The 12,195-nt window shown below is 34.8% G+C and overlaps 1 protein-coding gene across 1 annotated transcript; it reads right to left on the bottom strand.

Annotated features, from left to right (window-relative positions):
• Nucleotides 1-4,813: 4,813 nt before the first annotated feature.
• Nucleotides 4,814-5,752, bottom strand: LOC138163575 (olfactory receptor 5J3-like). The gene has a single exon (XM_069091019.1). The coding sequence runs from the start codon at nt 5,750-5,752 to the stop codon at nt 4,814-4,816; it is 939 nt and encodes a 312-aa protein (XP_068947120.1).
• Between the last annotated feature and the right edge of the window lie 6,443 nt (nt 5,753-12,195).

Genomic DNA, 12,195 nt, shown 5'->3' with positions numbered 1-12,195 from the left:
GTAGCTCTTTATTGTTCCATGCAGAGATAAATAATTCATGAATTGTTTCTGGGCAGAGTACAGCAGGGGGAAGGTACAGAGTTAATTCTCTGAGGCTGGGGAGGGGGAAATGTGATTTTACAGACTGGTTTTACAAACTGATTTTACAGATTGATATTACAAATTGCAAACTGATTTTACAAACATAGATCCCAAGCACCGCATCAGGTACTCTGGTGGTAATGGTATACTCTTTGGTTGCTTATATTTTGTAAGATATTTTGGGATTTGGGGGGTTAGATTTTTTTTTTCTAAAAGCTGGGACAATTTACTTTTTGTTCTGTGCAGTTTTCCTTTCTGATTTCTTGAAATAAAGCTCTGAAAAAACAGGTTTTAAAAAATAATGGTTTTAAAGGAATGTAGTGATTCTTTGGTCCAGCCCATTGTGTTTCAAATGGAGTCCCTTATCTATGCCTTCAAACTCAAATCACTTGGACTTTCATTGAATGGCCAATAATAGCTCCTAGTCCAAGCACTGAAGGCTCATTGTTTAGGTTTTAAAAGACAAGATTGAGTGTAAATACCAGTAGTTTTCTGTCCTGGCCAGAAACTTTGAGTTCTTCCTCTCCTAGACTGAAGTATTTGAGATGGTAAATTATTCCATCTTTTCTCTCAATTCTAGCTCTTAGTCATCGAATGGGCATTGTTTCAGACAAACAGAGGCCTGGGAACATCCTTAATTTATAAAGGTCAAGCTCACCCACTGCATGTTAGGCTATCTCCAGTTGTCTTGACTTTTGTCTTTGGATCATCAAAAGAACTTCCCAGTAGTTGGCACATCAAACTGAACTTATAATTGGATAAATACCGCATAATGTGACACACAGAGGCAATGCCAGTGAATAAAAGATTCACCTGAAAGTTTGACAAGCTGCCCTCATATGCACTCTGGTGTTGGATAGTAACATTTAATAGTCAGTGGTTAGCTCCTTTTGTGAACCACATAGTGTTAGCCTTTAGATTGTAAACTCCTCAAGGGCAAGAACTATCACTCTTTTTATTAATCGTATTCTCAGTGTTTAGCACAGTACCTGTCACATAGTAGGTACTTTAAAATGTTTATGTGTTTGAAAAGGACTATAAGTTCCTGTGATAGTAATGGCAATTAAAGATTCCCCTGTATTGGCTTGGTTTTCAAATTGATTGTATTAAAACCCAGAGTTTGTTAATCCCACCTGTGGGATGGGCTTGTTGATGTGAAAAGAAAGTCCTGAAGTGGGAGGAGCTGGTGATGTAGATTTGGAGAGACACTAGAGAGAGGCGGAAGATCTTTTTTTTTTGGAAGCAGCACCTCGTGGAGAGAGGGAGAGACTAAGAGGATTGCTGGTGGCTGCTTTGAATTGCCCTGGACTTTTGAGACCTGCCCCCTGAGCTGCCAAGGACTGAGGAGACATGGCTGTTTTGCTGGTACTTTGTCTGTCTGTTTTGATGTTATTTTGCCAGATTTGTCCACTGGTGAAAGACTGTCCTGTTGAAGAAGTCCTGGAACCTGGCATTTGGTTAAGAAGGCCTGAGACTGTCCTGCAGACAGAGAGTGAATACTGTCCACTGGTGAGGGACAGTACTGTTGTTGCAGGGGTCTGGAGACTGTCCTGCAGACAGAATGAATACTGTCCACTGGTGAGGGACAGTACTGTTGTTGCAGGGGTCTGGGAGCCTTTCTGTTGGTTCAGAAGCCCTGAAGAAGGATTTTCTTGTTGTATGTTTACAGAAATCCTGGGAGAGGGCTTTGCTAATGTGTTCAGGGGTTCTAGGACTGTTCTACAGACAGAGGATAAATTCATGAAGGGACTGGCAATGTATCTTATGGCCTTGCTAAGCCTTGTCTCTCCAGGAACTAAGATTGCTGAGAACTTGCCTCGTGTCAAGATGAAGAAAAGACCTCCATTTGGGTATTAAGTGCTGTGTTTAAACTTGATGTAACTCTGGGGTAGATTCAATTGTGATCCAGGGGTGGGGAACTTTTGACCTTTTTGTGTTCTATGGTTGAGCAAATGAATGTATTTTACTTATGTTTGGAAACTAATCTCCATTTGAGAAGAGGGGCTTTGTGGTGGACTTAATTAAGGTATAGCCTAGGGGTGGAGAAGTATTTGGAACAGAGACTTAGTAATTGATTGAATGATTGGAAAGTCCTGGGGTGGGGTAGGCCTTGGAGATTATTTAATCACACTTAGTAAATGCTGTATTTTGAATGATGTCATGTTTTGATCTTCTCTGTTCTGGGTTTGTTACTGAATAAAATAGAGAGCACCTATGCTGGTATTTTGAACCTGGGAAGTTGCCTTTGCTTGATATTATGATGTTGACTGGGTATGGATGTAATGGTTGGACAGTTTGGAAATCTGTCTACTTGATGTTTCTGTCTTGATAATTATGCCTGTATACTTTGAGATTCGGGATGCTGACCTTTTCTCCTGAATAAGGTGAATGATATATGTCTGACTGATTAAAGTAAGCTTGTTAACCCATTTTGAGTTGCTTTCCTTTGGCAAGGCAGATCCAAGAACCTGTGGTAGCTGCAAACCCTGGGGACGCTTGGGGTGCTTGCTGCTACAGTTCCTCGTCTTCATTATATTTACATAGCATAGTTCATACTCCTTTCACCATTCTGTTGACATCATTGAGCTGGTGAGGGTACTTTTGTTACACAACATCATACTAATAGCGAGCTCAAGCCAGTATTCATACATGTTACATAAGACTACTAAATCTTTTTTGCCTTCCACTACCTCACACTATAATCACTCCATCTGCTCATTCATTATCTTCTATACACTTAGCACTTCATTCATCCATATCTTCATCCAACCATCCATCTATTTATTTATCTGTATTCATTCATGTCTATGGAATTTATGGCACAAAGAAAACAAAATTGAAAATGCAGTCACAGAACCTGAGTTTAAATCCTGTCTCTTACAATTATTTTCTATTTGACTTTGAAAGAGTTACTTGAAGAATTTGTCCCTTGTTTTATTTAATATATAAAATCAGATCCCTGCAAAAATTGACCTTTATTCTTCCTAATAGCTTTAGCTGTATGATCCTCTAATTTTGTAACAAGTATATTTATTGAGCATTACTTGTGTTTTTTTTTTTTTCTGGAAAAATAGGTTGGAAAAAATTATCATAAGAAGAAAGGAAATAAAAGAGACAGTTCCTGTTTTCTAGAAGCTAATAGTGTATGTAGGAAGTCTTATAATAAAACTATAACAAATGGTTAACAAGCAGTGTGAGGCAGTACTGATTGTATTCCAAATGAATGGTGTCATGTATAATGAGTCAAAGAAATTCAGTGGAGGGAGATGGGAGTAAGAGCTAGGTTTGTAATGGCTGGTTCCACAGAGATTTGGATAAAGTAGGGAGTTAAAGGACAGATTAAAAGCAAACATACACAATATCACATAAGCATTTCTGTTTTGTAGTTTTGAAAGGATTTTCATGATCTCTGTCTTTTTTAACTTATTCAGCATATTACAAGGAAAGTGTCAGTGGAAAGATGTCATGGCATCTACAGTTTTGATCAGGGAAGGGGAAAATGCATCTTTGTTTTTTACCAACTCCTAATTGAAATTTAGCATTTCCTTCAATTACCTAAAAACATTATTCTGATAAGCAGTTCACAGCTTTTACCAAATTTTCAAAGCACTCCATAAGAGAAAAGTTTTAGAAAGCTTAGTACAATGAACAGAACACTGGAAGTAGATTAGATTATCTGGGAGGCCGATTGATAGCTCTTTTAGTAGCTGTATGATTTTGTTTAGGTAGATTTCTCTTTCTCAGCCTCAGTTTCCTCTCTTATAAAACAAAAGGGCTATGCTTCATAATTCTAATTTCTATTAACCCTCTAATTTTTTTGACCCTTACTCTGAAGTCTTATTTATGTAAGGATCACTCTCTTCTTTGTATAAATATTCTTGGAAAGTGAAAATAACCTTATGTCAGGATCATTGGGATGCCCTACTGTTAAATCAAAATTTCTTTTATCATTTAACCTCTATAAAACCACATTGTTACAGATTAATATTTATGTGAATTGTGCAAGGTTTTAGAACTGATATGTACTTCAGAGTCAAGGTTCTTGATATACAACTTCAGTAAAAAGAGAAATGTCAATGCATGTCAATGATCAGTATAAAATGCAATATAATTATCCAAGGTCAGAAATTTAGAATAGCTAGGCTCTCTTCACAATTATTTTAAATATGCTAACTTGGGGAAAGTCATTTAACCCATTAGGAAAATGAAAGGATTGCAATTGATTAGCTCTGTGATACCCAAAAGACACAAATTTCCATTTTCTGTGTTCAAAGGTTCCTTCCAAGTCAATCTATTATATTTCTGGAGAACATAAAATTGGTCCTATATGAATTTTCCTAACTCAAAATTTTAATACATCAAATAGACACTGGGATAAAATGGCTAAAAACAACTTGTAAAACATGAGAGCTGCAAATGACCAGGATTCCATTTTTTTTAAGAGATAGAGGAGGGGGAGAGAATATCTGGGTTCTAATTTTTACTCCACAATTGACTATGTGGATATAGATTAATCACTTTCTCTTCTATGCCCCCATTTTCTGTTCTTAAAATTTTAAATTACATTGATTTCAACTTGTTTAGCTCTGATGATCTACAAGATCTGGCATTCTTGACTCCACTTTTTAATGTCTCTAGCCTCCCTACAATATCATTGCTTCTAATTATGCAACTTGAAGACCTCTATTGCCTGTTACACTGTTTGTGGCCAAAAAGTATTTCCATAATAACATTAACAGAAAGATGGTTTCAATTCTATTGCCCTTTTCATAGCATCCTTGACTTCCTTGTTTCGCAGGCTATAAATCAATGGGTTCAACATTGGGATTACCATGGTGTAAAATACAGAAACCACTTTTTCTTGTTCTAGGGAATATTGGGAGCTTGGTTGAATGTAGCTAAAGCTTATGGAGCCATAGAACAAAGTCACAGCTGTCAGGTGGGAAGCACAGGTGGAGAAGGCTTTATATCTCCCAGCTGCTGAGCGGATCCTGAGGATGGCAATAACAATGAAGATATAAGAGATGATTACAGTCAAGAAGGTGATTATGGCAATTACTCCTGAGAATATCAGTAGCAACAATTCATTTCTGGAAGTGTCAGAGCAGGAAAGCTTCAGCAGTGGGGGCAAATCACAGAAGAAATGACTAATGATATTTGGTCCACAGAAAGATAATCTAACTAATCCAATTGTGTGTGTCAGTGAATTAATCATTCCCCCTGTACATGACCCAATGACCAGGATGGCACACACTCTCTTAGTCATGACCACCATGTAAAGCAGTGGGTTAGCAATTGCCACATATCGATCATATGCCATCACTGCTAGGAAAAATCCTTCAGTGGTAAGAAGGACCACAAATAAAAAATATTGCAGTATGCATGCAGTGAATGATATGGTTGCCTTCTCCTCAAAGAAATTCATAAGCATTTTTGGTCCAAAGACAGAACAATAACAAGCATCAACAAAGGAGAGACAACTGAGGAAAAAATACATGGGAGTGTGAAGCTTGGGAGTTATTTGAATTAATATAATCATTCCAAGATTTCCCACCAAAGAAATGACATATATCACCAAAAAAAGCATAAAGAGAAACACTTTCAATTCTTCACGATCTGTGAGTCCTAAAAGGAGGAATTCTGTGACCACTGTGGAATTTTCCTTTGCCATTCACTTGTTTTTATCATAATAATGACTGTAGGGAAGGAAAAAAAAATATAATAGAATTAATCAGTGAAATGACAGCAAAGAAACCAAGACTAAGTACTCCTCAAGATAATGCCATTACATAAAATGTTTCTGCACTGAAAAACTGCATAGGTTTTAAACCAAGATTTTATATCTTAGTGTCATGAATGCAGATATGGAAGAGATCTCAGAGTGATCTAGTTCTCATTTTTTCTTTGAAGAAAATGATGTCCAGTGAAGTAGAATAATTTAGGCATTAAGCATCCAATATATTTTTGAACCCATGTCTTCTCATTTTAGAGACAATAATATTTCTACTGTATCTTTACTTCCATAATCTCTCCCAGAATAGATGCCTTGTAGCACAAACTAATCACATTATAGATGACCAATTTTAGAACCAAATAGGAGATATTAAAGTATACTGAGGTTATTGAAACAGACTATCTATATGATACTATCTAAGTTTATATTCTGTGATACTTTGACTCGCTGAAAGGGAAAAAAAAAAACTGTTTAAATGGGAGATCTGAAATAAATACCTTGTTATACTTCTGATAAACCATGTTGATATTACCTCTGAGAAGAGGAAATTATAAGCATATTGGGAATAATCCATTAGAATGAACCTTTTCATATAAAGACCAAATTTTAAAGCTCTAAATATCCCTTGTCAATACCCCCATTTTATAAAGTGGAAGTGATTTGCTGAAGTTTACACAAATGATAAGTAGCAATGCAGAGATTTGATCCCAGGGTTTTTGACAAGGTCAATTAAGTTTCATTCAAAGCAAAATTTCTTAACAGAATGATGTAAAAGTGTAATGGTCTATCTTTAGAACTAGTGGACTTTAATGGATTTTTTTCAAGAAAATATTAGATGACCATTTTTCAATATGTTTTAGAGGAGATTCCAGATCAGGGATTGGTGAAATTAGCTTCTGAAGTGTCTTTAATCTTTAAAATTCTATGATAAAAATGAAATTTAAACCCCCCTCATATATGATTTAGACATATACATGTTTGAGTGTGCTTATAATAATTTTAAAGTAATATATGTGTAATATTTAATGCTTATGCCCTCACACCCACTCACATATATGCATGTGTGTACATACACATATGCACACACATACTTATATGTGTATGATTTATAAAGTATTTTACAAATATCTTTCTAATTTTTACCCTCACAAGAATGCTGGGAGAAAGATTTGATTATCACCTGCCTTTTATAGGTAAAAAAAAAAAAAAACTAAGCCAGAAAGAGGTTAGATGACTAGCCAAAGGTCCTACAACTAATAACTCTCTGAAAGCAGATTTAAATTCAGATCTTCCTAACTTGTGATCACTGTCAGTGTCTCATGCTGTATATTTTCTGACCAGATATCCATAGGTTCAACTCTTTGAATTTTCTGTTCCATTGAGGACCAGGTTTCTCAGCCTACTTGAGTAGACAAGTTTTGAGTGCTTCCAATTTCCTTATAACTATTCTACCAAGTACGTTAACATATCTATTTCTCTGAAAGGGGAATATCTACAGAAGTTTGTTTTATTTGAGAATGATCAAATTCTTACCTGAGAGAATATTAGAATGTCTTGATTGGAAGGTCTCTGATCACTCAAATGGATTTGAAAACAAAATGTTGCAGCTGGGAGGTACCTTAGAACTTTGAATACAAGAGCTGGTAAAACAATAACAACACAACTTTAGAAGTTTAGACCATAGAAAGTTCAAGTTGACAAAGACTTTAGACATCATATAGTCTAAGACTGCATCTTAGAGTTGAAGAGACTGAGACCTAGAGAGGAAATTATTTCCTTAAAAATGTTAGTGAGAGAACTGAAGCTAGATTCCAGTACTCTTAATGCCCTCTCCTGGGTCTTTCTTCTATATCATATAGGTAGGAAAAGATAAAATAATGGGGAGAGATGGGTAGGAATGAGGAGAATATATGAAGAGATACAGTTTTATACCAGTCAAAGTATTTACTATATTATGTCATTTTATTATTATATTTAGTTATGTTTGAAATAAAAACTAGGGAGACATCAGTATTCTAGGGAAAGAATGCTGGATTTAGGGTTCAAGTCTGAGCTTTGCCACTGAGAACCTGTGTAATAATTACCCTAAGAATCAGGTTTCTTATCTGTATAGTTGAGGGAGTTTTTCTGTGTTACTTTAAAATTCCTTTCAAGTTCTATTGTCTATTACTCTTTGAATTGTGTGAACCACTAGCAAATAAATGGATTTTTGGTCCAAAGAAATTATTTGAGAGCTTTTCTCCTTTTAGTCCTTGGGGTATTTATCTCTTGAATCCACAGGAAAGAATAATCAGGAAATCACAATAAACAGAAGTTCAAGATATTTAATAAGAAGAAATTTAAGACATTGAAATTTTCTCTGGTAATTTCTACAACATAAGTGATAAGTAGCCATCCATACTTAAAGTGGAGATGCACAAGCAAGGGGACATAAAGTACATCCACAAGCAATTCTTTCCAAAATTGTATAGCTCTCCTTGTTAGGAATGTATTTTGTTTTGTTTGCTTTTCCCTTATTATGAGCCTCTCTCTCTTTCTATTTCCCACCAATTTTTCAGATTCTTCTCTGTCTCTCTCTCACCAATTTTTCCTAATTACAACTTCAAATTTCAAGATGACTAATATTTATTTCTTTCATAGTACTTCATCCTTCAAGTACTGGAAGAATTTACCATATTTATATAAGCCTTTTCTAATCTAGATATCTCCAGCTTTTTTCACCTATATTTTAGAAGAAATGATACAGTCACTTTACCACCGTAGTCAAGTTTCTCTGAATAGGCTCAAGCTTTATCAGTGTCATTCCTAAAACATGGTACAGAGAATGGGTCACAAAATTCCATCATCTTCATGAAGTAGTATCATCCTTGTACCAGACAACATGACTCTATTCATGCCTTCAGTGGATTAAAACAAGATTTGAAAGCATTTTCTCCATTTGGCTGCTATATCACACTCTGACACATTGACTTTGCCACTCGTTAACTTTGCCACCTTTCTGATCTTACTCTACCCTGAGAAATTTCCTTTTACCTATATTTGCTCTACCTTTTCCTTGCAAAATTTATATGCTCATTCATAGTATTTTACATTTACTTCTACTTGGTTTAATTGATTTAGAATCAGTTCAGTATTTTAACTTCTCATACAATTTTCTGATTCTAACTGAATGCTGATTTTATCAGTGAATTCTTTATTCAACACAAGGTTCTGTGTTGATAATTAGGCTATTTATTTGTTTAAATAAGATGTTGCTAGCAATATCAAGCAGCATATGATCATGAACAGATCCCTGGAGCACTCCATTATACAATCTCTTCCATATTTACATTGAAATATCCATTATTTTTTAGGAATTGATCATTTAAAAAATTTTTTTTCCTCATGAATATTTTTGAAGCTCACAGTTCTTATATCATTCACAAGAATAACAGAGAAGATATGTCAAACATTAAAAAAAAAGCATGGTTGGATCTTTCTCCATCTTTCACATAATCTGCTGTTATGCAATTTTCTCTAAATATTTAGGTTACTATATCTTTCAAGTTCAATATTTCACAAAAGTGTTTGTTAGTGAAGGGACATGATACAAAGCAATGTTAAAGCAAAAATAAACAAACAATATATAGTAAGAGTTGAACTCATCATCAAGGTAAGGCTAGTTAAGCAAGTAATTGCCTTCATTTTCTAAATCAGGATACTGAAAGTCAGATAGGTTTTAATTTCTTCCTGGCTTCCAATCCTGTTTTCTATGATGTATCCCACAATGTCTCTTTAGATATGTCAGCCACAAACCATGAGCTTCTATGGACCCTTATGATCAAGCCAAAGAGATTTCTTCTCCATTTTACAAAACTTTTTTTTTTCATCTGAGTCTTTCTTTATACTTTATGCTTTAATCTTCTCTCCACTTAAAATCCTATCTGTCCTTCAAGGCATAACTCAACACTTGAAATGGTTTCAAGTTTCAACATCAATATTGTTATCATCAAACATCAATTTTTATATAGTCTTTTAAGGTATATGTAAAATACATACATTATCACATCTGATCCACACATTGTGAATTGGTTATTAGAAGCATTATTAATCTTTATTTGCTGATAAGGAAACTGAGAACCACAGAGGTAGTTTTTTTTTTTCATTTGCTTCATGTCAATCTAAGTGTTAAAGACAGATTTTAAACATAGCACTTTAGAGATTAACATCTATACTCTCCCCCAACCCTGCCATTATGTTACAACCCTTTACCAAGTTCAAAATATGAATAAATTCATGGAAATTCAGAGAAATGCAAGACAATTCCATAAAGTGCATTACTTTTACCAAATAAATTGCTTGAGATTTCACCTTCTTCAGACTGCATTGTTAATTTTCATAATTTCTTGCTCCTGTACAACCTCCCCCCCCCAAAAAAAAACCACACACACAGTATATCACATACATGGTTTCATCATTGCATATTTTAGAAATTCATTAAACTAAAATAAATTCTAGGTACTAGAATCAAAAGAAAATCTTAGTTTCTGAGAGTCACAAAATAAAAACTCATGAAATGACTACAATCTTGCTAAACTGTTAGAGAGGTAGAAAATTCTTTCCTCTAAGATCTGTTACGCAAGAGACTTGTTTATATATTTCAGGTACTAGGGGACAGATTCCCTGGAGCTTAGTCAAGGCTTAAACAAACAAACAAAAATACATCATTAAGTATCTCATTTGGGGACCTAGGACACCAAAATCGTATGGAACCTATCTCTTATTATTTGGAGAGTGCCATATCCAGAGGCAGTTGCAACTTTTGGGGGAAAGGAAAGAGGGTAGGGAACAGGCAAGGAGATCTTTTTTGATAGGAATTGAGTAAAAAGCAAAAGTCTTGGTTCAATTGGTTTCTAAATACTTAGATCAAAATGAATAAGGAATCCTTCTTAGGATATCACTGTCTCAGTATAAAAGAGATGACTTTGCAATTTCAAGCCTACAAGGCAGCTTGACTATTCTTTTTATCTTCTTTAAGAGAGGTGAAAAATTTGTCTCAGGAAGATACACATATGAAATATATATTTTAAAAGTCTTTAAAGAAAAATTAATCTCCTGACTAACATATATGTAGATATGCACATATATATGTGTGTATATATATATGCATGCATTTATGTGTATGTGTCCAGAAATTCTTCTTTATGGTAAAATTAATGGCAATATTTTTTAGCTGCTCTATTTCTTTCACTCCACAGAATAAATAAAGAAAACTTGTATTTTTTTCACACCAGGGTCTAGAAATTTAGGATTCAGACATGAGGCAAGGGTGAGGATAGGGTTTAGCATTAATCTATTTCAAATCACTTCATCTTTCACATCAAGAAATTCAGGTACACAAGGTGTAAATGATTAGTTAAAGACCTCACAGGTGGCAAGGAGAATAAATTCAATATACATCTTTTCATCTAGAATTTAGTGAATTTTTCAACAGTAAACTGATTCTGAACATCAACACTTTAATCAGAGATGTTGTAAAATTGATGTAAAACCTCATTGTTTTTTTGTGCCGGGGGGATTGGCCCAGGTATTTATTTTGAATTAAGGTATGAGTTAGCAGTACAGTCAATGTTAGGGTAAGATCTGAGGGCCTGAGAAATTAGAATACCAGGAAGCTTTAAGTTGGAATGGCTAGAATGGCTAGAGTCCTGAGCTGAAAATGAAGAAGATCTGAGTTTAAACATAGCCTAGGTCACTTTCTAGCTGTGTAACTTTGGGCAAGTCATGTAACTTTTGTCTACACCAGTTTCTTCTTCCATAAAGTAGGTTTGTTAATAGCACCCATTTTCCAGTGTTTTTATGAAGATCAGATGAAATAATATTTTTAAGTTCTTCAAAAAACTTAAAATGCTATGGAAAATGAAAATAGTACCAGTGGTCATTGAAGAAATCTTATGCCACAGAAAATTAGTTGTCAGACACACGTGAAACAAAATGTTTATAGCAACTCTTTCTGTGGTGGTCAAGAATTGGAAACTGAGAGGATGCCCCATCAGTTGGGGAATAGTTGAAGAAGTGGTGGTATATGAATGTAATGGAATACTATTTTTCCATAAGAAATGTTGAACAAGCAGACTTCAGAAAAAAATTGGGAAAACCTATATGAGCAGATACCAAGTGAAGTGAACAGAACCAGAACATTGTACACAGTAACAACACTGTGCAATGACTAATTTTGATTGACAACTCTTCTCAGCAATGCAAGAATCTAAGAACTCCAAATGAATCATGAAGGAAAATGATATTCACATCCAGAAAAAGAAAGAACTATGGAATCTGAATGGAGATAAAAGCATATGCTTTGCTCTCTCTCTCTCTCTCTCTCTCTCTCTCTCTCTCTC

This window comes from Petaurus breviceps, unplaced genomic scaffold (assembly GCF_028583685.1).
Source record: "Petaurus breviceps papuanus isolate PSGF00001 unplaced genomic scaffold, PetGlider_PUasm1.0 188, whole genome shotgun sequence".
Taxonomy (NCBI): domain Eukaryota; kingdom Metazoa; phylum Chordata; class Mammalia; order Diprotodontia; family Petauridae; genus Petaurus; species Petaurus breviceps.
The sequence above is the reverse complement of the archived record's forward strand: the minus strand, read 5'-3'. Positions and strand labels throughout refer to the sequence as shown.